General features: G+C 39.9%; 1 protein-coding gene across 2 annotated transcripts in view; it reads left to right on the plus strand.

The window, feature by feature from the left end:
* GSK3B (glycogen synthase kinase 3 beta) overlaps positions 1-25721 on the plus strand; it is a 139269-nt gene that overhangs the window by 91110 nt on the left and 22438 nt on the right. For both annotated transcript variants that reach the window (XM_085236838.1, XM_085236833.1), the window contains exons 4-8: positions 1601-1711; positions 4652-4782; positions 6688-6794; positions 13983-14080; positions 23512-23607. In XM_085236838.1, the coding sequence (XP_085092964.1) occupies positions 1601-1711; positions 4652-4782; positions 6688-6794; positions 13983-14080; positions 23512-23607 (543 nt within the window). The remainder of the gene's footprint in view (positions 1-1600; positions 1712-4651; positions 4783-6687; positions 6795-13982; positions 14081-23511; positions 23608-25721) is intronic.

Genomic DNA, 25721 nt, shown 5'->3' on the forward strand with positions numbered 1-25721 from the left:
GCCATTTGGTATTTCCTTTGGTGTTTGTCCCCTGTTGTCCATGTTCTGGCTTGTTCCCCAGGTTCCATGATGCTTTGACCCAGTTCTCAGGACAGAGGTGGAGGGCCCAAGGGTAGGCAGGTTTTCTGATGCTCCTTTTCCTTCTCTAAGTTGCACAATTCCAATAAGAGTAGATATAAGCCAGTAGGCCATCAGCATTCACGTAGCGCAGGGGCTGTTACTGCTGTTGTTTAAGCAACGGTGCTTTAAGTAGAATATCTTTTTGTAGGGAAGAGTGTTGTAAGCAGGGCCTTGCATGGTGACTTGTCCTGTTAGGAGCTACTGGTGAGAGCTACCGAGATGTGAAAGTACGTAACGATGTGATGATGACCATAGACTTTGTACGTCAGGTATTTGAGATGTTGCAGTGTTACCACAAAACGTTTACATCCCCAGCAAGATCCCAGCTACTTGCTCAGATAGAACATGGTGAGAGTACACACCACGCTGTACTCTAAGTGATTAGGTAACAGTAGTGTTATTAAATTAAAGTTGAATGAGGTTTGTTTTGAAATTGAGCAATGTTAAGATCAATAGGCAGTAGGCCTAGTGACAAGCTGAGTACCTAGGAACTCTGTAGAACTATCCACATAGAGTCTCTCCATCTCACCTTTTCCTGTAGAAAAGCACAGCAAGCACAGAAGTATACCTCTGCTTAATTCAACTGGCTTTCAAACATAGTTTTTTAGGTTGATATAATTAATGTGGGGGGTGGGGGTATAATTAAATGTATTTGCAGCCCTTATGCTTTGTACAGAAGACTGCATTAAAATATCAGAAGTCTTTTTAAGACCTGTTTTACCACTGAAATAATTCCATCCCCAATTAGACACTATGTGATTACAGTACTATGTCATTTAATTCTCCTTTGTTCCTTTCCTTTGCTAACAAACTGTGTAACCAAGTGTCTTACTAGAAATCTACTTTTGTTGTTTCTCTGTATTACATTCACTCAAACCTCTAACTGAATTCCAGATGTTAGAAACGGAGACTCAAGAATCATTTTTATTTTGTTCTGTTTTACTGAAATTAGTTTGTAGGCTTAAGTTGGACAAAACTGGGGCATTAAAATGCTTATTTAAAAAAATGGCTATGAATATTAACACTAGCTTGCTGTCTATGAATGGATAGTAGTAATCAGTTATAATTACTAATCTCTTAATTGTTAGGAATTCACTAAGATTAAAGCAACATTTTTAAAATATGTGGCGTTTTAAAACTTTTTTAATGTGTATTTGTATGGTATGAGTTTGGGAATTTCCCCAGGGAAAGAGACTAATATTTCAAGGCGGTGTCCCATAGTGAAGATATCGAATGGACATCATTGTCCTTATTTATAATTAGAAGATACTCTATGGTTGAGGCCATATAGATTAGTGTGATCTTAAACATAAGTTTGACTTAGATATTAGAATACGGTGCTAAGCCTAAAGGAAAGACAGTTTGCTGGCACACTTACTAAAGATGTTTCTCAACCTGTCTGCTTTTTTTGAATGCTTTTACTGTTCTTCATGCTTCAAAATAATTATTGATTTATTTTTTTTCTTGTATTCTCTTTCAGAAAGATGAAGTGTACCTCAACTTGGTGCTGGACTATGTTCCTGAAACAGTATACAGAGTTGCCAGACATTATAGTCGGGCCAAACAGACACTCCCTATGATTTATGTCAAGGTAGGTAACTAATAACTGTGGTTAGATGAAGAGGTATATTATAGGAATGAACTCTCTGAATACCTATTTTCTCACATAATTAGTTTTCTGAAGTTTTTAGAAGTATTTGTGTCTTGAGGCAAGAAACAAAAAAGATCAGAAGGTTGTATTTGTTAGAGTGAAGGAAGAGTAGTGGCAAGAGGCTTAAGTTTCAGCATCTGATTTCTCACTTTACAGAAATCTCAGAATGGTTAGGGGGAGGGCTGGGAAGTGTGGGGTTTTTTGTTTTCATATAGCTTAGAGTCTGACACCAGCTAGATTCCCAGCTTTAGCTTTCAGAGGTGATGACGACACAATAGTACAGAGGTCAAGAATTTAAAGAGAATGACAGGAAGAATGCTATTCTCTTATGCGTTACCTTCTTCCTTTGCCTGATAACTAAGTAAGAGCTCCTGTGCCTCTGATGAAGGAATGAAAGGTGTGCTTTTGTCCCCTTCCCTATACGTGGAGCTCATTGCCTTTACCACTTGTATTGAAGAGTGGATGTTTTAATGCACATTTTAGCCTCAAAACCTCACTTTAGCTGTCTGTATCTTTTATTGTCTTTTGTACAGTAGTTAAAGATGAATAAAACTTCATTTTTTGTCCAGTATGGGACCCATCTGAGTCTTGTAATTCTATTTCATGTATTGTGGTGACCAAAATTTGCATGCTAATGAATGGTCCTGGAATCATAGAGTATTGGAAGAGATCACTGAGTCCAGTGTTGTTAACTTGAATTTAACTTGTTAACATGGCACACAGATAACATAAAATTGAAATTAGCAATAAAAGTTTCTGATTTGCTTTGATTTCTTCAGGCTCATTTTTAAATGCCTAATGCTTAACATTAGGGTGGGCTGAAGAGTACCTTCTAATTTGATTGAAAAAATGAATGTTGCAAAAAATAATTATTCCAATAACAAAGCGTTGTACCATTACCCAGTATACAGAAACTGTAAATTAAGTGTGTTGGCAATAGCCAGCACTGTTCCCTGTTTTTAAGAAAGCACAGGATATTAACATTCAGCAGTAAGGAACTACTTTGCAGTAGAAATTCTGTGCTTGGCCTGTTGGTGGAACAATATGTCCTCAGGTTATAAGCGCCACAAAACTTGCTAGCTTAGCTTTTGATAAATTATTCATTTATTTTTGTTCTAATTGCTGTTAATTACGATGACTTTGAAAAAATGGTCTGTAAGTATCCTATGAGAGAGAATTCTCCTTCACCCATTTCATCTTCCTTGATATTTGGCAATTCCCTTTCCATGTAGCCTACCTTGTTTTTCTGACAAGGCAAGCCTATTTCAGTCTTATGTTTTAAAAGAAATCATGTGACTTTGATGGCTTAGAACTTTTGCAAGTGAAAGATACCTTGGCAATTGCAAATGTCAAATCATACCCATTTGTTCACTTTTGATTGATATGTAGGAAGGTAGAGAGCTCCTCTTTCCTGGATAACAAATGAAAATGCAAGAATCTTTTCTAATAATCTTTTAGTTTTTATTAGCAGCCTTTAACATTCCTTAATACATTTGTGGAAGTTCTGGATTTGTTGTATTGAGATGGAGGGCATACTTCATGAACACTGCATGCATTGACTTGACTCGCCAGCTTAGAGCAGTCTTCCAAATTATTTTGCAATACACTTGCACAATAAGTACCGGCCATGTCTAGAACAGACAATTCAGAAAATGTTTGTTTGTTTACTTTTCTTTGTGCAGGTTTCTGGTTTTGAAAAAACAAATGTGGAAACTGAAAACATAGAGCAGTAGTCAGACAATTCTTTTCCTGCTTGTATCTTCCTTGCCAAAAAAAAAAAAAAAAAAAAAAAAAACACAGGCAAGGGGGGGGACTGTAAATACAAAAATAATGATGAAAGTGAAGTAAACATGGCTTGATACCAATGCCTAGCGATTGCACCTGGTTTTACAGACCACTAAAGCTGATGTATGGAGAATGAGCCCATGAAAATGGGAAGGTGCAACTGCAGAGCAATTTCCAGCCTGTAGGCTTATTTCACATCATTGGAATGATTTCAGAAAACCTGAGGGACACAAGAAAACTATGAAATAACCTGGCTGCCTGTTAAGCCTGGGTTTTCCCCATGTCTTAATGACTGTATGTGCTATACTGCCCTAATTATGTCCAGCAGCTCCTTATTCCTTGCAGCCAGACATGTGGACAGCCCTGCCTTACCCTGTCGTTTTGCCGTGGCAAGTTCTTGGCTTGCTGTGTTCTTCACTGCTTAAAAGTTGGCCAGCCTTGGAAGGGGGAACAGGGCAAACTCCCTGTTAGCAGACTTGTTTGCCTTGCCTTATATAAAATTGTCTTCAGTTGGCTCTCCTTTTGCCTGGAGGTTTGAAATTGGAAAGAGTCTGCCCCTTGACCAGGGAAAGCGAGGAGATTCATTCTAGTGTCAGGCTGAAACACTACCATATTCCTTGGACAGCATTTCCTACCCTGTTAATAACTTCCTTGGCTAAAAGGTTTTTTTCACTTTTTTACTAACCTGGAATACCTCATTTCTGTGAAGAGGCTGATTTATAAAGTAAATGCAGACTTTTATTTTCTGTATGTTTTCTGTGACTACCATCATTGTTTGCTCTGTGGTTATTTATATATATTGGAAAGCTGGCACAATTACTTCTTTGGAATTGTGCTCATTTTCAAAAGGACAATCTGAACCTCATGTGGACACTGTGAACTTATGTGGCAAAGAGGGAGGAGAAGATGAGCCAGTTCCTGGGCTTTCCCTGTTTTCACAAGACTGACATAAATTCAGCAGGGCCTTTTTTTTGTTTTGTTTTGTTTTGTTTTGAGTGGTTCTGTTTTTTACTCTAATAGAGTTTTGTGTTAATTGAGTTGTTTAGCCTGTTTCGGCTGGGAAAGCGTACCTTACACAATATTTCTGTGTTCCAGTTGTACATGTATCAGCTGTTCCGGAGTTTAGCCTATATCCATTCCTTTGGGATCTGCCACCGGGATATAAAACCACAAAACCTCTTGCTGGACCCTGATACAGCTGTCCTTAAACTCTGCGACTTCGGAAGGTAAGCTTGTCTATGGCCTGAAGCCTGGGGAGTCAGATTTATTTCGAAACAAATCTAGTGAAATTTTGCAGAAGAACTCTCGTGTTCCTCTGAAGTTTATTGTTTGTAGTTTCAATGGAGAAATTAACATTAGAATGTTTTCTTTTTAAAATGAGCTCATAAGAAAAAAAGAAAAGGAACTGGTGAAGGGTGTCAAATAGGAAGCAAATAAAATTCAAGCCTGTTATTTGTGCAGATAAGAATAATAATAATAATAAAGTAAATAGGCCATTGATAGGGAAAATACCGTACCATGGAGAAATAATGCTGAACAGTAGGGTAAAATGTGTGGAAGAAGGGATAGGCAGAGTGACATAGTAACCCGAAAAGGCTAATGTTACCTTATTAGTCTATTTGTGTTGGTCTGCTGATTCATCTAATATTTCAAATACTGTAGAGGATCAAGTTCAGCAGCAGCAATTCTAATTGCAGATAGTGGACACCTGTATCCTAGTTTCCAGTGGCATATTTTTTCCAGTTCTGTTCAAGTGATTCAGTTGAACAAGTGAGTCCAGCCCTAATCTAGAAAGTAAAACTGATAGAAAAGTTCTAGATATCCACACTGAGAAAGGCAACCAATTTGTTCCTGAAGGTCAGCCTTTAGATTGTGCTGTAACTTTGCAGACCAAAATAGCCAGGTCATACATGTGAGAGGTCACTGAAATTGCTGTTGCTAAATTTGCTTGCCTGTAGTGAGTGGGAATGTCAGATGGTGATTACTCAAGCAGTGCATCGTCACGCCTCGTGGTTTGGGAATCTCCTTCCTAGCTCTACATCACGAGCAATGGAGCAAAATAGGAATCACACTTAAACTTGAAGTAACAGTGCATAAACAGGTGGTACCTCTAGCTGTTAGAAATCTGAACTGTTAATTGTAGTTTCTGTATCAGAAAGCTGTAGGCAAAACTGAGACATTTTAAAACCGTCTAATTGGGTGGTCGGGAGCTCTTCCTTCTCTCAAAGGTTCAGTGTTGGATTTGGCTGGGGTTTGTTGCCACTTAGTGGAACATATCGTACTTCCAAAAGAGCAGGTTGATTTCCACATCCTTTCTGTCAAAAGCATGGTATTAATTAAGAAAGAAATATAATGTAGACTCATGTTCCAAAAGTAATGTGCTGCTGTGTTTCTAAAGAAACTCGCTGTTATGGTTGTGGCAGTACTGTATGTTAGATGTAGCATAAAGTTACACTTTGTGGCAGTGTAAATCATAGCAACTACAAAAGTGAATAAAGATACAGCTGTGATTTTGTATTTGAAGAATTTGCATTAGGCAAAGTACCTGAAACTAAATTCACTGTGTTCTCTTCTATATGAAGCCTTCATGTTTATCTTGGACTAATAACATGTGCCTGCACCATGTTATTGCAACTTGTTTTTACCTTTGTCTTCGTGCCCACTTAGCCTCGTGACACACTCCCTTAAACAGGAAAAAGCCAGAATATTCTGATGAAAGCTTAAGAAAATAGGAGTAATAATAGAAAGTACTCTGTTCTGGTGAGTAGCCAGGGCTTTTGAACCTTGAAAGGTGGCTACATCTGGCTGAGCTGTATTCTGTCGTCTTCGACTTTATACGCAAGCTTTTCAACACATCAAACTTTCCAGACAACTGCCAGCCAAAACCCTGACTCTATTTATCCTCCAAATTGTAGTCAGCATTTCCTTTGCTGTGTCCACTGTAAGGTAGCTGCCTGGTGGGCTGATTTCACAATAAATCAAGTCTGTGCCATGTATCAGCTTAGAACACAGTAATTTAGCATTTAGGACTTGGGGGTGGTAAAGAGTGCTAAGGTTTAATACTGATCTCTGCATTAAAATACACTGAAGCTTTTTGTTTCTAAAATATTATTGATTTGTTTCCATTTCAGTGCAAAACAGCTGGTTCGTGGAGAACCTAACGTTTCATACATCTGCTCTCGGTACTACAGGGCACCAGAGTTGATCTTTGGAGCCACCGATTATACCTCCAGTATAGGTATGTGTATGTATTTGTTGAAGTATGTGCCAGCTGTGTGGGTTTTTATTCTGTAGTCAAGTGTACAGGATTGCAAGAGGCAGAATTTTGTTGTAAATGGGCAGACACCACTTAGCAAAGTATACATTTTTTAGGGGGCTGTTGCAGTTTCTACACTTGAGATTTCAATGGTCAATTATATAATAAAATGATGCTTGTTTGTCTTTAGTCTGGGATGAAATCTGATTAAAATAAAACATTTTCAAGTTCTCCAGGTAGTTTTGCTGTTCAAGTTTAAAGTAGGTGCAAGAGAGAGATCAAGCTAAAAATTATTTGATGACTTAACTATAAAGAAGGGCTATATAAAGAATATAAGCCATTATCCTGCTTCTGGTATGCTATGATTTAGACCTAAATAATTTTGTAGCTTATTTGCTTGGCTTTTAGTGAAATGTTTTTAGTGGGAGAGAAAATGCGGGCTGATGTTTGGCTTTAAACTCTCTTGGTAGGTTTAACATAACATATATGGCAGTATTTCAGATTCCGCTCATTCCGTTAATATTTGTTGCCCCTTACTCGTTAATTGTCAACATGAATAAGACTTTTTTTTTAATACTGAGCATTCAGCTGCATTGTGGAAATGTTAGGGAAGCTGAAGGTTTAGGCAGAGGACGGAAAATAACCAGGTGTTCATACAGCAGTCACAGAAAATTGGTCAAGGTGAACAGCAGTGAGTTGTGGATCACTTCATCAGTTTTTTAGTCAGGGTACTCCCTGGGCTCTTTCTGAAGTCTGGTGCTAAGATTTTATCTTGCTTACGGTCTTGAGTAGTACAGGCTAGGTTTAATAGGTTCAAAAGGATACAGAGGTCGTGAACAAGTCTTGAAAAAATAAGCTTGTCACTCGCTCAAGTGTATTTAAAGGTAGTAAGCTCAAACTAGTGTTGAAATCATTGGCTATGTCATTTCACATGTTCAGTTCTTTGAAAATAGAAATATTTCCGAAGACTTACTTCCTCTCATTGTTATTATTTTTTCCCCCGTTAGTTATTCTCCAGAATCATATTATAGCAACGCTCACGTTGATATTAAAAAAAAGGGGGCAGGACCAGAAGTTGGGGAAAAGTAATGGCATAGTAAAGATAAACACATATCTCCTCTGGTACGAAAAGATGCAGGAGCAGGAGTCTGGAGAAAGTAATGGCACAGTAAAGATAAAGTGGCAGAGCTTCTCTAATGGTTAGCCAAGCCAATACTGGCAGCCTCAGCCCTCCTTTTGCTCTTGGGTACACCAGGTCCCACACTTTACTATTCAGTATGCTGATTCAGCCTCACTTTGTCTAGAGACTTCATTTTGGCTAGGTTAGCTTTCTGCAGTGTTAATGAGTTGAATCAACATTACTGTGCAGTCTGATAAGCACTGGGGCACAGGTAAAAGCAAAGTGGTAGGAGCTTGAGAGCGAGGGAAGGCAGCTGATCCCAGCTGACATCTTTTTGCCATCTGAGAGCTAATAGGTTGACTCAGCTGTGTTATCAGAGTGCACTGAGACAGCTTGTTTCAGGGGATAACTACATAAAACAAATATTTTAGGTCACCAGAAGAGACTGCTTTATAGATAAGTCTATGGAATGTTGCTGGCTCCAACTGTATAATGACTTTAATCTTGCCTTTTTTGCAGAAACTTTTATTTTGTTACCTGCCAGTCTCTATAATAATTCTAATAAAAAATAAACTTGCTGTTTGCCAAGGCCATCATGATTTTAAACCGTTGTGGTTCACACTTTCTCATACACCAAAAAAAATCTATCACCTGAAAATCTTCTTCTAAACAAATCAGCTGAGGTAAAACTTGCACGGAATAGTTTGAAAATGAAATTTAGCAAATCCTTCTTTCCCTTTCCTCCTTTAGCTTTCTTCAACATAATCTTTGCATTTGGGAGCTGAGAAGTAATAAAATGCTTTTAGAAACTATTTTTGCAGTTCCCAGCACTCTGGGATGCTTCTGGAAGTCAGAACAGAAATGTAAACTGGCTTGTAATTTCTGGGATCTGATTTTATCAAAACACATGAGTTAGATAGGTATTTTGGATTATAATTTTAAAATAACTGAAACTGGGGGTAGTGTTTGCACCTTCATACTGTGTTGGTGACGTAGAGTAATGTATGATAACATCAGTGGCATCAAAATTTAATGCAGTTAAACACCTCAGTATGTGTCATCTTGCAGACCTGGAACTACTGTTAAAATAACAGAGTTGGGAAATAACCTGTTCAGGCTTCTGAATAGTTGCTGTTGCCAGTTAGTTACTGAACCAGGCCTGTAGGAGCATTCTTACTTGCATACTTTTAAGGGATTTGTCAATGGCAGGACACAAGCATTCATGTCAGTTAAAATCTGCAGAACTTGGGGCTTCCTTTGCTTTTGACTATGAATTTTATGGGTGTGTCTGTGAGGCTAAGGATAGCACGCAGTTTTGTTCCTGAAGCTAACTACTAGAAGCATCTGTTTCTGTGCAAATGGAGCCCTTCTGCTGCCCCTGGATAGAGTTTTAGCTGGAACTTGCTCCTTGCAGGTCCGTGTGTGCTGCTGTCCCAGGGTATGCTGTCTGCTTGTTGCCTGACTGCTGCCAGCTGAAAACGTGGGATTACTGCCCGCATTCCCCTCGAATGTCCTGAGACAAACATAGGCAGGCTCTGGAGTGGGTCTGGATGCAGATATTCGTTACTGCATGATTCTGCTTTATAAAAAGAAGCACCGAAGTCAAGTTTTACCTGGAGAATGTGTTTTTTACTAGGTCGGGAGATGGGGAAAAGGAGTGCTCATCAGAAAATGTGGTGCTTCTGGCTAATGAGGGTGCGCTGGTCTCCAGCACATTTTCTCCGTCATGGCTCTGACAGGCATTGAGAGCATTCCAGAGGCAACATTTATAGCTGCTGTCAGGGAAAGATCAATCTGTACAGCCTTATCACTGGCTTCTGCTGAGCTGTCCAAAAATAAGTGTCACAAAGTTATTCATTCACTTTCCTAGCAAGTGCTAGAACTGAGGACGTGAGAAGTTCATCTCCTTCAGAGCAGAATTTCCCCCAGAGGCACGTGCAGCAAGGCTGTCTCCAAATTTCTTGGGGAACAACCATCGTGTGAGGCGTGCCTCAAACCTGTTACAGACCAGTGAAAAGGATTTGCCTCTATCTAAGGCGGTGATTCCCATTGCTGAAACTAAACATGGATGTTGAAGTACTTACCAGTTCTCTCACCTGTGATTGCTATTTCATCTCTTCATTGCAGAGAAAAGGTGCCCGTGTTGATGATTTCCTAACCAGTTCAGGATTTAGCCTTACTCTACCTCATGTAGGCTGTGGATCTGTGCTGAGCAGATGTGCAAGACTTGTATTTGACATAGCAACACATGCCCATTATCCCAGATTTTGTTCTCATTCTGACGTTCTAAAAAGCATTCCAAAAAAACTAGCAGTGAAAAGCATTTTATGCTCTGGCATTTGGCAAGTAGAAGCTGCAGATTTTACAACCTCCTAGGGCTACTGTTCCGATTCTGTTTTTTCCCTGCTGGTTTGTACGGATGATTGGCTTCCAGAGAAACAGTTCTGAGATGGAGGAAATCCATCAGGTCAGATCAGAGGATGCTGGGGCAGAGCTTACTATAAGAGGAAAAAAGTGTAGGAGAGTTCAGATGGAGGAAAATTCTTGATTTCCACTGAATTGATGAGAGCAGGCAAATATTTTTTTTTCTTCGTGCCCTCTAAATAATGAGTTAGGGAAGGTGGCGTATAGCACAATGACCACTGCTGCGATGATGAGAGCCAGAGTCAAAATTTCTCAGTTTCTTCTTGAATTTATGTTAGCAGAGTTCTATAAACACTAAGGAAAATTATTTTGTTGCCATCCCTACTTCAAGCTGCTAAAGTTGGCTGCAGATCTCTGGCTTTAAATGAGAATACTTAGAAGATTTTTTCATTTCCTTGAAGTGGGAACATTGCCCAGGTCCAAACTTGGAAGAGAGTGAAATGATGCTCCTGGAAAAAGAATTGTGCATTTCAGTGGCTGTTGTACATGCTGATTAATTTATAGCATTAACAACTAAAATTTGGGAAAATGAAACAGGTTTGTAAGAAGATATTAAATCACCCCATCTTACAGAATTCCTAGCACAAGGAGCAACAGATTTGTTTCCAGTGGATTTGCTGTGTCTGCTGGATTACCCCATCACAAATACCATAAGGATTCCTCAGATTTCCCCTGCTGCTCCCTTGTGACCTGCATCCTTTTTGTTCTTTCCCTCTGCAGTGCCCTCAACTTCTTCCTGCATGCTGCCGTCAGCTACTTGTGCATCCTCTGGCTTGTCTGCAGCTGCAGTTTGTTCCTGGGCCAAGCAAGTCCTGCAGGGCTGAGCTTCTCCCCACAGCAGCGATGCTGCTGCTTGTTGTCCTCTCTGTTTTCCCAAAACTGAAATGACTTTGATACTTCAACCTTTAAGACTTGTCAGAAATTGGCTGGTGGAGTGGGAAGACATTGAGAGAGACTGGAGAAGGATAAAAGCACATAGCCAGTGTCATGGAGAAGCCAGACCAGAAGGTTAATCAAGACAATTTTATAAAGCCCTAATCTAATTCAAAAAAATCATGCTGTGTAGCTCCCAGATCTCAAAAGGAACTGAGTTCTGAATGCAAAATTACATAAAACAAAGCTGGCATTTAAATATGTTCTGTCTTTTCCTTTCAATATATTGTTCTTTTTTAGTCCAAAATAAGTCTTAAAATAGTCAATAATGATTATAGCCTTGGGGGTACCACTTTTTTTGTATGTTCAGTGGAAAAATCTTCAGTTTCTCAACACCTCTTACAGTGCCTTTAAATAGACTTTTAGGTTTCAGTTCTGGGCTTAATACATTTAATTTATTTCTTTGCTACTTCTGAAGAAATCTGCTGTCTTCTGGTCTGCTGTTTAAGTTCCTGTAAATGCAGCTACCTATTTGGAAGGCTCTTTGTATGGATGGATAAGTCATACATTTGTTTCATCATTTACTTGTATGTATCAGTCTGATGGCCATAGCTATCAGTTAGCAGTCATTCAGAAGCCAAGGCAATGTGTTGTTCTTTGCTTGTTGTCGTCTTCATTTCCCAGAAGAGATCTTGGCACCTTGATGGCTTTCTACTAAATACTGCTACAAATTCAAAAAGTGTCTGATTTTCCTTATTTTTTCATCTTTATTGATGATTGATATGGGAGAATTGAGTGCACTTTCAGTAAGATTGCAGATGGCATCAAGCTGGGGGAAAATGACAATCTGCCTGGTGGTAGAAAGGCCCTGAAGAGTGACTTGGACAGGCTGGATATCTAGGCTGAGGCTGAAGTTCAAGAAAACCAGTTCTTGCATCCTGCACTTAGATCACAACAACACTGGGCAACACTACAGGCTTGGGGCAGAGTGCTGGAAAGCTGTGTGGAAGAAAAGGATTTGGAAGGTGTTGGTTGACGCTCAACTGAATGTGAGCCAGCAGCCTGCCCAGATGACGGAGAAGGTCAAGGACATCCTGGCTTGTATTGGAAATAGTAGGGCCAGAAGGAGGGGGAGGTGATAATCTTGCTGTACTCAGCCCTGGTGAGGCTGCACCTCAAGTACTGCATTCAGTTATGGACCTTGCAGTATAAGAAAGACATTGAGGCCCTGGAGCATATCCAGAAACTGGCAGCAAAGCTGTGAAGTCTGGGACGCACATCTTATGAGGAATTGGCTGAGGGAATGGGGGTTGTTCAGCCTGGAGAGGAGGAGGCTCGGGGGGAGACCTTATCACTCTGCAGTGCCCTGAAAGGAAGATGTGTCAAGATTGGGAATTGGCCTTTTTTTCCAGGAAATTAATGACAGGACAAGAGAGAATGGCCTCAAGTTACACCAGAGGGGATTCAGATTGGATACTGGAAAAATTTCTTCTCATAAAGAAAAGAAAGAGGCGTTAGAACAGGTGGTCCGGGGAAGTGGTGGAGTCCCTGTCTCTGGAAGTGTTTAAGCAAAGGGTAGATGTAGTACTTAGGGACATGGTTTAGTGGGCGGTGTTGGTGATGGGTGGATGGTTGGACTAGATAATCTTAGAGGTCTTTTCCAACCTTAATGATTTTATGATTTGGTTATTACTGCTTGTTGAAATTCAAGACTTAAACATGGGTTAGTTCCAGTACCGTTTGCATTTTAAGTTGTTACATTTTAGGATGAATACTGTTGCAATATCTGGATTATGGCATTATGAAAAAATGCATCCATTTGACTTTGGAATTATTTTGACAGCTGCAGTAATCAGCAGTGTTTTTTGCCTACTGTATGTTTGGATAGAATTGTATCTTTCCTGAGAGAAGGGGAAAATACTTTTATATTAACCCTCTCTCTGTATTATAGGAAGGAAAGGTTTGTTCTGACTTCCATTTGATTGCATTACCAACCTTGAATTCCTGCATGCATTCTTAAGTTACTGTTGTAGCACTGAACTGCCTTATTCTGCCTTCGCATAAGGGAATAGCTGCTTGTGGCTAGATGTGGTTTTTGGAATATGAATGAAAATGAATTTACAGATGTTGTTGACCTATGCCCTGCAGTGCTGTTGTCCTGTGAAGTTTGCAGATGGAAGTGGGAGGAAGATTAGATCTTGATGTGAATGAGAGGCTGTCTCCTAGGTCCCATAGTAATTAGATTCTGCAGAATACTAGTAATATTTACAATATTGGCTTATCTGTTAATATATATATACTTTTAATACATGGGATGAAAAAAATGAGTCTATTCAACATTCAGGAATCGCAAAATCATCGGCTGTTGTGATGATACCTATGCATAGTTCATGATGAACATTATTAAAGAACAGCATAAGGCTGGGAAGTTCTTAATTTTCACATGGCAAATATTTGTTTCTTCTTCTTATGTGGTTAAGTTTTAATGTAAATATATCATGATTTCTACATTATTTTCCATCTCCCATTGTCTCATGGTTCGACTTCTAGAATATGTGCCCCCTATTGCTGTGTGCCACACATCATTATTTGCTTTATATACATTTAGGAAAGGAATATTTTTAATTTTTTGTTATGTTATAGTATGAAACGTGGCAAATAGTAGAGTAAAACTACTTATTTTTTAATATAAATGAACGAATACAAACCTTTTACTTAAACCTTTCCTACTCTCTGCTTTTTTCCCCTTTTAGATGTGTGGTCAGCGGGCTGTGTATTGGCTGAACTGTTACTAGGACAACCAATCTTCCCAGGTGACAGTGGTGTGGATCAGTTGGTGGAAATAATCAAGGTATGGAATTTTAAGTGTTTTTTCAACTCCATGGGAATCAGAATGAAAACGATCATTGTTAAAGCTTGGCAACTTACATGCTGATACCATTGTACAAAGTTTTGCCTGTAAACTTTGATTGAAAAAATTTCTCACGCATTTCTGAGAACTTGATACTCTTTGTTTGCCCATCTTGAAGTCAGGCATGATGGTTCTATCTTTTAATTATACAGCTCTTTTTCCTCTTACAGGCTTGCACTTTCAGCGTGGTTGGAAATGGTGCTTACATACTGAGACAATATTTATTAATATGATTCTAATTCTTTAAGAACCTACCTCTTTTCTTTGTTGCATGCAGTTAGTACTTAGCTTTGAAAACAGTACTGTTGAGTGTCTTTGTGCCAGATTCTTCACATATGTAGCCTTCTTTTCTTCCTCCTTCCTACCAGCTCTTTGAGATGAGAGGTGAAAATGGGTACTCCTTTTTGCAGACAGAAGAGCAGGACCTAATTAAATGTAGAGCAAAAATATCTTCCACCTGAAGAGTCTTATTTTTGAAGCGAGAAAGACCTAACGTTTCTAAATGCATGACATTTACATATTGCTTATGCTCAAACACATCTTGATTGATTTCATTAGGAAAGCTGTGAATATTCTTTGATTCTCAAATTAGAAGAATGGAACAATAATTCATAGCTTACATAGTTGGGGCCTGGTTTCCCAGCGTCTGTTCAGTTCAGTTTTGTTACCTTCAAAATGATCCTTTCCCTAGTTTAACTCCCTCCTTGTTCAACTTCTGCAATGAAAGAGGCAAGGTTTCCAATGAGCGTATAATTCCTCTAGATGCATCTATACTGTGCTCTTAGTAAGATGGCAATGTTACAGAGGAGTTGTGTACGCATGCCTTTTTTCGTGTATTACTGCTGTCTTTGTACCTCTTCTATCACAGTGTCTGACGCTAGCCAGTACCAAGCTGTCATCCTGCTGTATGAGGAACATGGGCTGGCGAGGCTCAGAGTTTCTGTGGCTGGCAGTACAGTCCTACTCGTGTGTGCCCTGACCTTTCCAGGCTCTCACCATGTCTCCTCCAGCCTTTGGCCGTGTAAACTTGGCTTCTGCTACAGTGGTTTTGTGTCTGTCTTGCTGGAAGTCCTTCAGTCTGCTCCTTTCCTCCAGAAGCCTCTTGCATCTCCTTCTCCTCTGACTTCCTTGCTGTTTTAACATTGTCTTTCTGCCCAGTGTATCTCAAGCTCAGCAGGTTCACGTAGTGTCTGTTTACATAGGAAACACCACTGGAAAACAAGAACTGCTGTCCCAAGTAGAGCTGATGGTGCCATGAGTGAGAATTTTCTCCTTTTGAGAAGTGTCTTGGAGCAGTGCAGTTCTTTCCATTGCACCTCTTTTGTGAGATGTAAAACAGTCAGTAAACATGTCAGGTTGCTAGAGTTCCTGTGGAATTTGTGCAATGAACTGTGCTACTTGCCTTCAGATATTTGCAGAAAAAACCCTGTTTCAATTCTTGATTAATACCTACAATCCCAAGAAACTACACCTAAATGAGTTTTTGTAAAAATTACTTTTTATATCGTGATGAAAGCCCTCTAAGTCCTTCCATAATTCAGATAGAAAACTGAGAGTAGAGAGGCCTTATCAACAAAACCATAGTGCTCTGCAGTTGCTTCAACTTTCACAATATGAAAGCAAAATAATAAAGGAAATAGATGTCCCTTCATTATTGAGGTGCTTGCCAAGCAGAAATCGTCATTTTGCTCAAAGTTTTTTAGAAGCTGCTCTTGTTACTTAGGCATTTTCAGTTCTGCAATTCTGAGGGTAAACAACTATAAACTAATAGTTTTGTAGCATATATGTGCTCTGATTGTGATAATTTGGCTTCGTTTACGCTTATCTGACAGTGTATTGAAGCAAAGGAATAAAAAACTGTTGATGGCCTGCATACTACCACCTACAGCTTTCTAAAATGTTGCTACCATGATTTATGATAATTCTTATTGACCAATTCACAGATTCGTAAAATACCCAGAGTTGAAAGAGACCCTCAAAGATGATCGAGTTCAATTTATAACTGAATATATAGTGCTGGCAAACTCATGTCTAATAACAGCCAAAGGATTGTACTGTATAAAGGCTTGAAAATCAGTAAGTTACAGCTGGGCATGATGATTTTCACCTCAGCAGAGACAAATTTCTGAATAATTTCTTTGAATGTAGCAATAATAATTCTGAATGATCATCCAAACCTGTTTGTTTTGTTTTTTTTTCATCTCCTGTTAAACATGTAGCCCTCTGCATACAAAAATTAAGTAAAACAGCTTAAATGTAGGAATAGCTCCATTTTATAGTAAGCCTAGTCTCTTCATTTAAAAGGCTACAGTACTGAGAATGTTTTAGCAAAGTCTGAAAGAACAAACACTAAGTCTTAGAGTAGTAGTTATTAAAATGTGTTCACTAAATTGTTAAAATACAATGGAAAATGAAGACTTGTATTAGGTAGGTGCCACGAATAATTTTCTGACCATATGCTTGTTACGTAGACAACATAGATTCTCAAGGCAACAGTGGAAGGGAAAATTAATGTAAACTTCAGAACTGTACTGTTTTTGAATACTTCTGCATATGACGTGTTGTGCATTTTGTGTTAGCTATATATATTCATAAAAGCATTGGCAAAAGGCTGACATGAGAATACAGAGGGAATTGCAGTTAGGGATAGTGCAGCCACTAATGTGTGAGATATAAGGCTATTTAAGAATTTGTTTAGAATAGGATTCATTTAATATTGTTTTGTTTTGTTTTTAATATAGTTGGCATCCACCTCTTCCATTTGCAGCTCTTAAAGTATTACTATTTAAATCTTTTACTGTAACATGGACTTATCTTAATGCCAGCAGGCTGCAAAAGAAGCAGAGTGTATGGGGTTACCAACTGTAGGGAATCTCTCATGAGACCCCATGTTGAACATTGCATCCAGATACTCCAAAATGAGAAGGGCGTGAACCTGTTGAAGCAGGTCCAGAAGAGGCCTTGAGGATGCTCAGAGGGCTGGAGCACCTCTCTTTTGAGGGCAGGCAGAGCGAGCTGGGCTTGTTCAGCCTGGAGAAGGCTGTGAGGAGGACTTACTGAGGCCTTTCAATACCTAAAGGAGGCCTGCAGGGAAGCTGGGAGGAATGCTTTATCAGAGAGCACAGCGATAGGCCTGGGGAATGGTTTTAATTGGCAAGAGGGTAGGTTTGTATTAGCTGCTAGGAAGAAATTCCTTACCCGGAGCTCATTGAGACACTGCCACGGGCTGCCCAGGGAGGCTGTGGGTGCCCCATCCTTGGAGGTATTCAAGTCCAGGTGGATGGGGCCCTGGGCAACCTGATCTGGTGGATGGCAGTCCTGCCCATGGCAGGGAGTTGGAACTTAGGGTTGGAACCCTTATTTTTAGTTTCTTTTCCTCTTGTTTGTATTTCTTCAGTGTTTCTGTAGTCGTACTTTCTTCTTTCCTTGTTTCTTTTGTATTTCTTTAGTCGTTCTGGCTAGGAGATATATCTTTAACAACTTGCCTTTGAGAAAATGATGCTCAGTGTGGCAAAATACTGCTTTGGAGCTGAAAAAAAAAAATCTGAAAAAATAATTATCTAATTACATTCTTCTTGAATTCTTACATCGTTTCTGGAGAGAAATTATATGATGTGCTTTTTCCAAGGTTTTATCTTGGATGGTGACTTGTCATTATTTTTAGATCTTGTGGACTATTCCAAATGTTAGGTTATCCTGTTGCTGGAAATATCTCAAGTAGGTAACCAGATACATTAATTTTAATTTTGAGTGACAACCTCTTCGGAAATCTGCTAGTTCCTGACACAGACACAGTGGCACTGCAGGCACAGCAGTGGTCATGGTAGAGAAATTACATCTGAGTGAGTACTACACCTGAGAGAACAGTGGGGTGGGTTCCTTTGCCATGGGAAAGGTGAAACTGCTCTTGTCAGCAGCCCAGGAGGGTTGCAGTTTGCACTTGACTAGAATCCATTATACAAGCAGGATATTGCTGAATACAGCTCAGAGAAGAGCTCTCAGCCTGCAAGAGGGAATTTTTAGAGGGCGCAATCAGTGTAGGCTCCTGTGCGACTCCCTCTCCTCGTGCTCACAGCTAGGAATGTAACTGTGGTGCCTGCAGGATGACTGTGACTGCTGTGGAAGCTTGGAGAGGTAAATCCCGCTCCTCCCATACCCTGGAGAGCACTGAAAACTGGCTAGAGTGTTCCCCCAGGCTGACCCATCTTCAGCCGCAGCTCCCACAGAAAGGGATTTCGCAGTATTCCCCATGCAAAAAGGAAATTTCTGGAGCATTACAGTTTTTTTTCTAAGATACGTACTTAAGTGCATATTTATCTTTTGAAAGATTTTGTTCAGCTTCTTCCCTCTACTCTGCTCAAAACAGGAAATAAATCTTTGTCAAAGGAATGAAACGGCAGTACTCACATGAGCAGTCCTGGCACACTGGGAGGACAGCATCTGCCAATCTGCTTTTCATTGACTTTACCACAAATATTTTTTCCCTGTCTGTGCTGTTGTGTTGAGCATGACGTGCAATGGCCAACTTCTGATAACTGTAAGAAATAGCTAGGGGTTTTCTGGTATGTTTTTTTTGTTCCTTCTGGATTGTGCATTTATTCCTTGCACTGAAGAAAAAATGAAATCATCTTCCCATACTTCTCTGGGTTGGGAATGAGGCAAAGGGAAAAAAATTTATTAAAACCCAAACTTGATAGTATCGGGAATCCTATCCATGTGTAACTTCTTGATCTGTGACAGTTTTACCAAACTGAACACTAAGTATAGACTGCAATTACAATATATGGCTCACACTCAAATGTCAGGGTGCTATTTTGGGCCCAGTTCTTGCAATAAAATAAATTCAGTCACAGCAGTTAATGGGGAGAGTGGAGCTGTCTTTTCCGGGAGAAGACACAAGCAGAGAGAAGGCAGCTTGTTATCAACTCTGGTCCTGCATGAGAGAGTGCTGCCCATCATTGTACATAACACGTGTGTGTCCCTGCTGCAGGATATCATCTGGTTCCTTTCCTTGTGCCCATAAGGGAAGTCCTCTGGCGTTTCACCTCCAGCACACACCACAACTTGCCTGTTCATGTATCTCATGTTGTTTCTTGCTTCCAGTGCTTGCTGGCAGGCAGTATAAAAAGATGATGAATAATTATATTCACGTCAGTAGTGACAATGGATTTCTTCCTATTCCTGTTGTGTACCTGTTCTTGAGTTAAATAGAAGAAATCTCTATATTTAGTTGGCTTTCGTTTTTGTTTGACAGGACCATGATTTTGAAAGAAAGTGCATATAAAATGTGCAAGTTTTTTTTTAATCATAGAAGCATTATTTCAAAACCAACCTGTCTTTGCTTGACGTGCCAGCACCATGAATTTAAGTAATTAGTTGGCACACGTCTTAACAACTTACAGAAGAGGTGCAGGCATGTTTGCAAAAGCAATGATTATGCCATCTGGTAAACCATACACATCTGGTAGATGTTTCCTCCTAAGGTAGCATGATTTTCATGGGGAAGGCACTATACCACTGTGTGGTTTCTAGAAGACCCTGAATTGTCTCAAGTTCACTTCAGTCCTTCCCAGCCAGAGTTTCTGAACTCTGCTTTTAGCTGATTTTGATATTTTGGCAAATAATTAGCACTAAGTAACAATGGCTGTCAGAAAGGACCTTTATTCTACAGAGGTTTATGCAAACCTTGCAGTTTCCACTTCCTCCTATGTTGAAATAGCATGCTTTTGATCTCATAGGCCTGCACAGTGAAGCCAGGTGTGGACAGCAGCTGTCTTCAGTTCTGGAGTCTAGCTCCTTCTGTGAAAATTCAGTTGCAAGTAAATGAAGATCTTTGTGCTATTTGTGATCAAATTCAGGACTTACTCTAGATATAAAAAATTCCTGGTATTTTTAGAGATGTGATTATCTGGAGCCTGTAGGTTTTCTTGAATTGCTTAAGACATACGCTGTTAGTTGAAGAAAAAGTATCTGGAGGGTTTCATCTGTTGCAGGTGAATGTCAGGGAAAAACTTTCCAGAAAATCTTTGTAAAAACTCCCACATTCAGTTTTTGTCCTGAGAGAATTCAAATATGTATTCCTTGGTTACTCTTCTTAGATAGTTTGTGTTACGTGTTTTTATTTAAGGGACAGTGGTGACTTCTGGGGATGAAGAGCAAAGCCAGTTGATCTTTAGCCTATCGTTGTCTTCACCTGCAGGATCTTTTCTTATAGGCCCCTTTCATTCAAATGTTTTGTCTTCATTCCAGACCCAGTTTGTTGTCATTTAATTTAATTTTTTTTCCTTTTTTTTTTTTAATTTGAAAATACTACCTTTCATAAGACTGTCCCCAAGAAGCAGAAGTAGAATAGTATATGTTGATGTGCATAGACTGGAATAATTAAGTATCGGACTCAGTATTTCTTAAAAGCTTTCTAACCTATGCAAGATTTGGGGAATCTCATCCATGTATAGAAATACCTGAAGGAAAGATACAGAGAAGACAAAGCCAGGTTCTTTTTGGGTGCTCAGTGCCAGAACAAGAGGCAATGGACATGGACTGGAACACATTAAACTCAAATCTGAACACAAGAAATCAGTTTTTATTATGAAGATGATTAAATATCGGAGCATGTTTCCTGGAGAGGTTGTGGAGTCCCTGGAGATTTAAGAAGCTACCTGGGCGCAGTCCTGACTCTTGCTGACCTGCTTGAGCAGGGGCTTGGACCATTTGACCTCCAGAAGTCCCTGCCAGCCTCAGTATTCTGTGATTCTGTGAAACCTGTCAGCAAGGAACATCTGCTTCATAGTATTTTCAGAGCTGGTATAGCAAGAACGGTTGTTTTACAGTGTAATTCTGCCAAAAATGTGCAAAGTAATTTATTCTTCTCCTTTGCATTCCAACAGAAATAGCAGTCATATGAATGACTTCTCTTTTTAAAAGAGAAAATGTTTGCCCAGCTTTTGTGATAGCATAAGCGATTGCTGCTACTCAACAAGGTTACTCAAAGGTATTGCTAATGTACCTAAAACTCTGCATAAGTCAGTAAGTTATGGTTTAAAAATGGTGCCTGGAGGACAGGGTGGGGTTATTTCCATCCCTTGCTACAGGACCTCTTCAAGGCATTGCAAGTACCAGAACATTTTTATAGTTTATCATGTCATTCATCCCACTTTTTTTTTTCCCCCTGGATTGTGATTTGAATGTGACAATCATAAAAGCTACCATTTTTCTTTCTGTGTACTTTCCTCCTCCTCTTTTTTTTTTTTTTTTTTTTTTTTTTTGCCTTAGTCTACCTACTCTCACTCTGTAGTGACATAATATGGGTCATTTTGTGTGTCTGAAGCTATATAACCAAAAGGTACAGCTTACCCTTCCTTCATCTAGTATTATCCCTCTTCAAAACCTCCTTTTCAAAGCATTCTTGACAACTTAGGCAGTGTTGATTAAATGCTTCACTATCCTTGTCACCAAAGCTTCAGCTCAGGAGTTGTTCTGTCGCATCATTTGTAGTTAGGTCTGTGGGTTTTTGTGAAATGCGTGGCTGGGTGTTGTCCATGGGTCCTCTCATGAAGCTATCTTTGCATTTCAGATCTGAAATCTCTCCCATCCTGTAAGCATTCTTTAGGTAAAGATACAGGCACTGTGCAGATTCTCATTCTGCGCAGCCTTGGGAACCGAGCCAGATTCCTAAATTTAAGCGATACAAAAAATTTAGTCCTTGCCTCCTCTTAGGAAAGCTATTAAAGATGGTGGGTTTTTTTCTGAGAGGGGGAGGAGATGACGGACGTAAGGTTGGCTTTAAACAAGCTCTCTCTATGCAAGGGAGGCCTTAAAATGCAGTGGGCCGTGAGAAATGGTGGGACAGCAATAGAAGTTATCCATAATTTGACAGGAAGTTAAATAATCCAGGGAACTTCCACGTTTTTACAAATGGTTTTTACCCTGCATTGAAATTGAAATACTATATGCAGGTCTGAAATTCCATCAATTTTTTGAACAGGCACTTTGAGAGCAGTGGTCTCAGAACCTGGAACCAGGGGAAAGGAACATTTCTGGCTACTCTTATTTTCCTTCAAAGTTTAGCAAAACATACGGGATCCTGTAAATGGACTCTTTGCTACCAACATAGGCGTGCACGGAAAAGTAGTCTGATGTGAGCATAACTCTTGGATTGTAGAGGAGGTAGGATTTATGTCTCAGTTAGCAATTGAGAGATGGGTGTTCTGTGATCATTTCTTTCGTATAACTTGCCAATTGAATCTATTACCCAGGAAGCAATTGCCTGAAAAAGTTCTGGAGGTTTATTTCCTTTTGCTGTTAATTTAAAGCATTACCTTATGGGTAGATATTTTGTTTCGTACAGACATATTTTAAATCAGAGGTAGCAGGCTCTTTCCATAGTAACTGCTGGGTTTTTTTTGTTGAACTGAATAGTGACACTTGTTCTTATCCCCTTTGCCTGACTCTTCAGTGTGTGTCTGTGCCATTTCCACTCCTGTAACTGAACAAAAAATGTCCACAGGTAGGAGAATATATAATGAAATACTTCTTTAGCACTCTGCCTTACTAGCTAATACTGTCACATTTTAGGTTGTTTCTTCGTGGAGGCAGTGCATAACATCACAGCAGTATGTATGGCAGGAGAAGTATGGTTGTAAGCTTGTTAGAGGGCTGTTGTTCATGACTTAAAATGCAGTCTGTGTTATAGCTGATTAAGGATCTGACCTGTATGCTACAATCAGCAGCACAGTTTTATAACATTAAAATTACAATAGACTCCATTCCCTATTGAAATATCACGAAGTTTGAGGATTCTTGAATTTAGTGGAAAAATTTTAGAAAATAATTAAATTTTTGATGCTTGGCTTGGAGCATAATTTCTGCCACCAGGAGACTACTGAAGCTGCATCAGGAGTGACAGAGATGACTGAGGGACTGGAGCATCTGCCACATGAGGAGAGGTTGTGAGAGCTGAGACTGCTCAGCCTGGAGCTGAGAAAGGTTCAAGGAGGATTTTATCCATGTGCATAAACACAGGCTCTTCTCAGTGGTGCTCACTAAGGGGACGAGTCAAGAGGCACAAATTAAAACACCTTCCATCTGAGCATAGGTTGTGGAGTCTCCATATGTGGAGATACCCAAAACCCAGTAGAACGCAGTCCTGGTCAGCCTTCCCTACATCTAACTCTGCTTGAGCAGTGGATTTGGACCAGATGGCCTCAGGAGGGGAGGTTCCTTCCAATTGAAACTGGAAGTTTTGTTGTTTTGTTCTCTGTAGTCACTTACTGATTGTACAGATTGACTTCAGTTTTCTCGCCATGTAATAGATTCCATGTGAATGTGAAGCATATGTAAACAGTGGCTTTTTTTTCCCCTTTCCTTTCTAGGTTCTGGGAACGCCTACAAGGGAGCAAATTAGAGAAATGAATCCAAACTATACTGAATTTAAATTCCCTCAGATTAAGGCACATCCGTGGACTAAGGTAAGTCTATACAATTGGATAATAACAACATGTGGGCTGAAACTAAGAAATTCAGGGAGTTAAGTGTGATTGCCTTCGTAACTTTCAGTCTAAACTAGGTGCCTTTAACTGTGCTGGAGACCCAATAACTCTTAATATAGGTAAGGATAAAGAAGATATTGAAGCAGTGTATTGCATTATATATTAGTCTTTTTTTTTTTTTTTTTTTTTTTGAGCCTGCCTACAGTGTGGTTTTTTTAAAAAAAAAAAAAAACAAAAACAAAAAAAAACAACAACAATGGTTTGTGTGTTTGTAATGGATTGCAATATATTTAAATCCTGTCATTCTGTAACTTTTGATGTGTGTAAAAGTCACTTAGAAATGAGAAAGTGTTGCACTGATGTGCATGACACTTCTCTAATGGTGTTACATAATCTGACAGTGAAGGTTGACAGTCATTTTCTTAACTGATTCTTTCAAAAAATATTGCATTTGTAGTCTCGTAGGTGTGTTGTTTAGTGTTGTTTTGGTGGTGTTTTTTTTCCTGGAGCTACTTCTTAAGACTGTTTTGCTACTTAGTTTTCAGAAGGAGGTACTACTGCAGTAAATACTGGCAATAATAATTATGATCAAAGTGGAAACTGCTAGCATCAGAGTAAGTTCAAGGCTGCACAGTGCATTTGGTCTTGAAGAGTCTGACCTGGACATGTGCTCAACTAGGAATAAGATCCTTTCATACATAAACTCTGGATAAACTAGCTAGAGCTAATCAAGGGTCTTTATGACAGCTGGTCATGTATCTAGTGGGTACATGTCAAGCCAGATATGCTATTTGTATAATAGATTCTTCAACACTTTATGCACCACTTCAGTTCTCCTATTCTCCAATAATTCCTCGTTTGTATTTCCCTATCCTAGTGTCTGTGGATTGGTTAAGTGATTTATAATAGTATGAGAGATCCGTAAATCTAGTGATGCTTTTTTAGTGTCTTACATTAACGGGAAACAAGAATAGGACTATTTAAAACCCTGGGAGTTGGTCTCTTCCCTTTCAAACTGCACCATGGTAGAAGTCATCTGCAATCTGCATTAGGGCACAGTTACTTTTGGACATCTGTGCTTGCAGCATAGCTTCTTATTCTCAACTCATTCTTTGCATTCTCCTGACATAGTTGGGTGTACAATAGCATTTAAACTAGTTTGCTGCACTTGAGTGACATGATGCTTCATTTATGTAATCTGTACTTTTCTTATTATACAAGTGCAAAATTAGTAAAAATGGATTATCCAGCACAATGTTAGCAAAGGCACCCATCCAGACTTACTTCTAAAGATCATTTCCTTTCAACGTTTTGCTGTTGAGCTATGAAAGGTCTCAGTAAGTGGCAGTAATGCTTAGGATTGCTCTCTTACCCAGCTGTATTGGTATAATCAAATCTGATGGCACGGAAGCCATATAAATTATCACAGAATCCTGGAATACCCTGAGTTGGAAGGAATCATTGAGTCCAACTCCTGACCCTACGCAGTACCACCCAAAATCCAAACCCTGTGTCTGAGAGCAATGTCCAAATGCTCCTTGCACTCCAGCTATGCCCTGGGTAGGCTGTTCCATGCCCACCGCCCTGTGGTGCAGACCCTGTCCCTAACTCCCAGCTGCCCCTCCCCTGACACAGCTTCATGCCGTTCCCTCGGGCCCTGTCGCTGTCACACAGAGCAGAGCTCAGCGCTGCCCCTCCGCTCCCTGTGAGGAGCTGTAGCCGCCATCAGGCCTCCTCTCAGCTCCTCTGCTCTGGGCTGAGCACACATAGGACCTCAGCTGCTCCTCACACACTTTCCAGAACTTTCCACAGCTTCGTAGTCCTCCTTCGGATGCTCTCTCACAGTCCTCCTTACATTGTGGCACCCGCAGCTGCACCCAGTGCAGGAGGTGAGGCCGCACAGCAAAGAGCAGAGCAGGACAACCCCTTCCCCCACCCAGCTGGCAGTGCTGGACCTGATGCACCCCGGGGTACAGTTGGCCCTTTGGGCTGCCAGGGCACACTGCTGGCTCAGATTCAACTTTCCATTAGTCAGAACCCTCAGATTCCTTTCAGCAGTGCTACCCTCCAGCCTCTCATCCCCTAGTCTGTAC

Source organism: Meleagris gallopavo, chromosome 1 (genome assembly GCF_905368555.1).
Source record: "Meleagris gallopavo chromosome 1, MGAL_WU_HG_1.1, whole genome shotgun sequence".
Classification (NCBI taxonomy): Eukaryota; Metazoa; Chordata; class Aves; order Galliformes; family Phasianidae; genus Meleagris; species Meleagris gallopavo.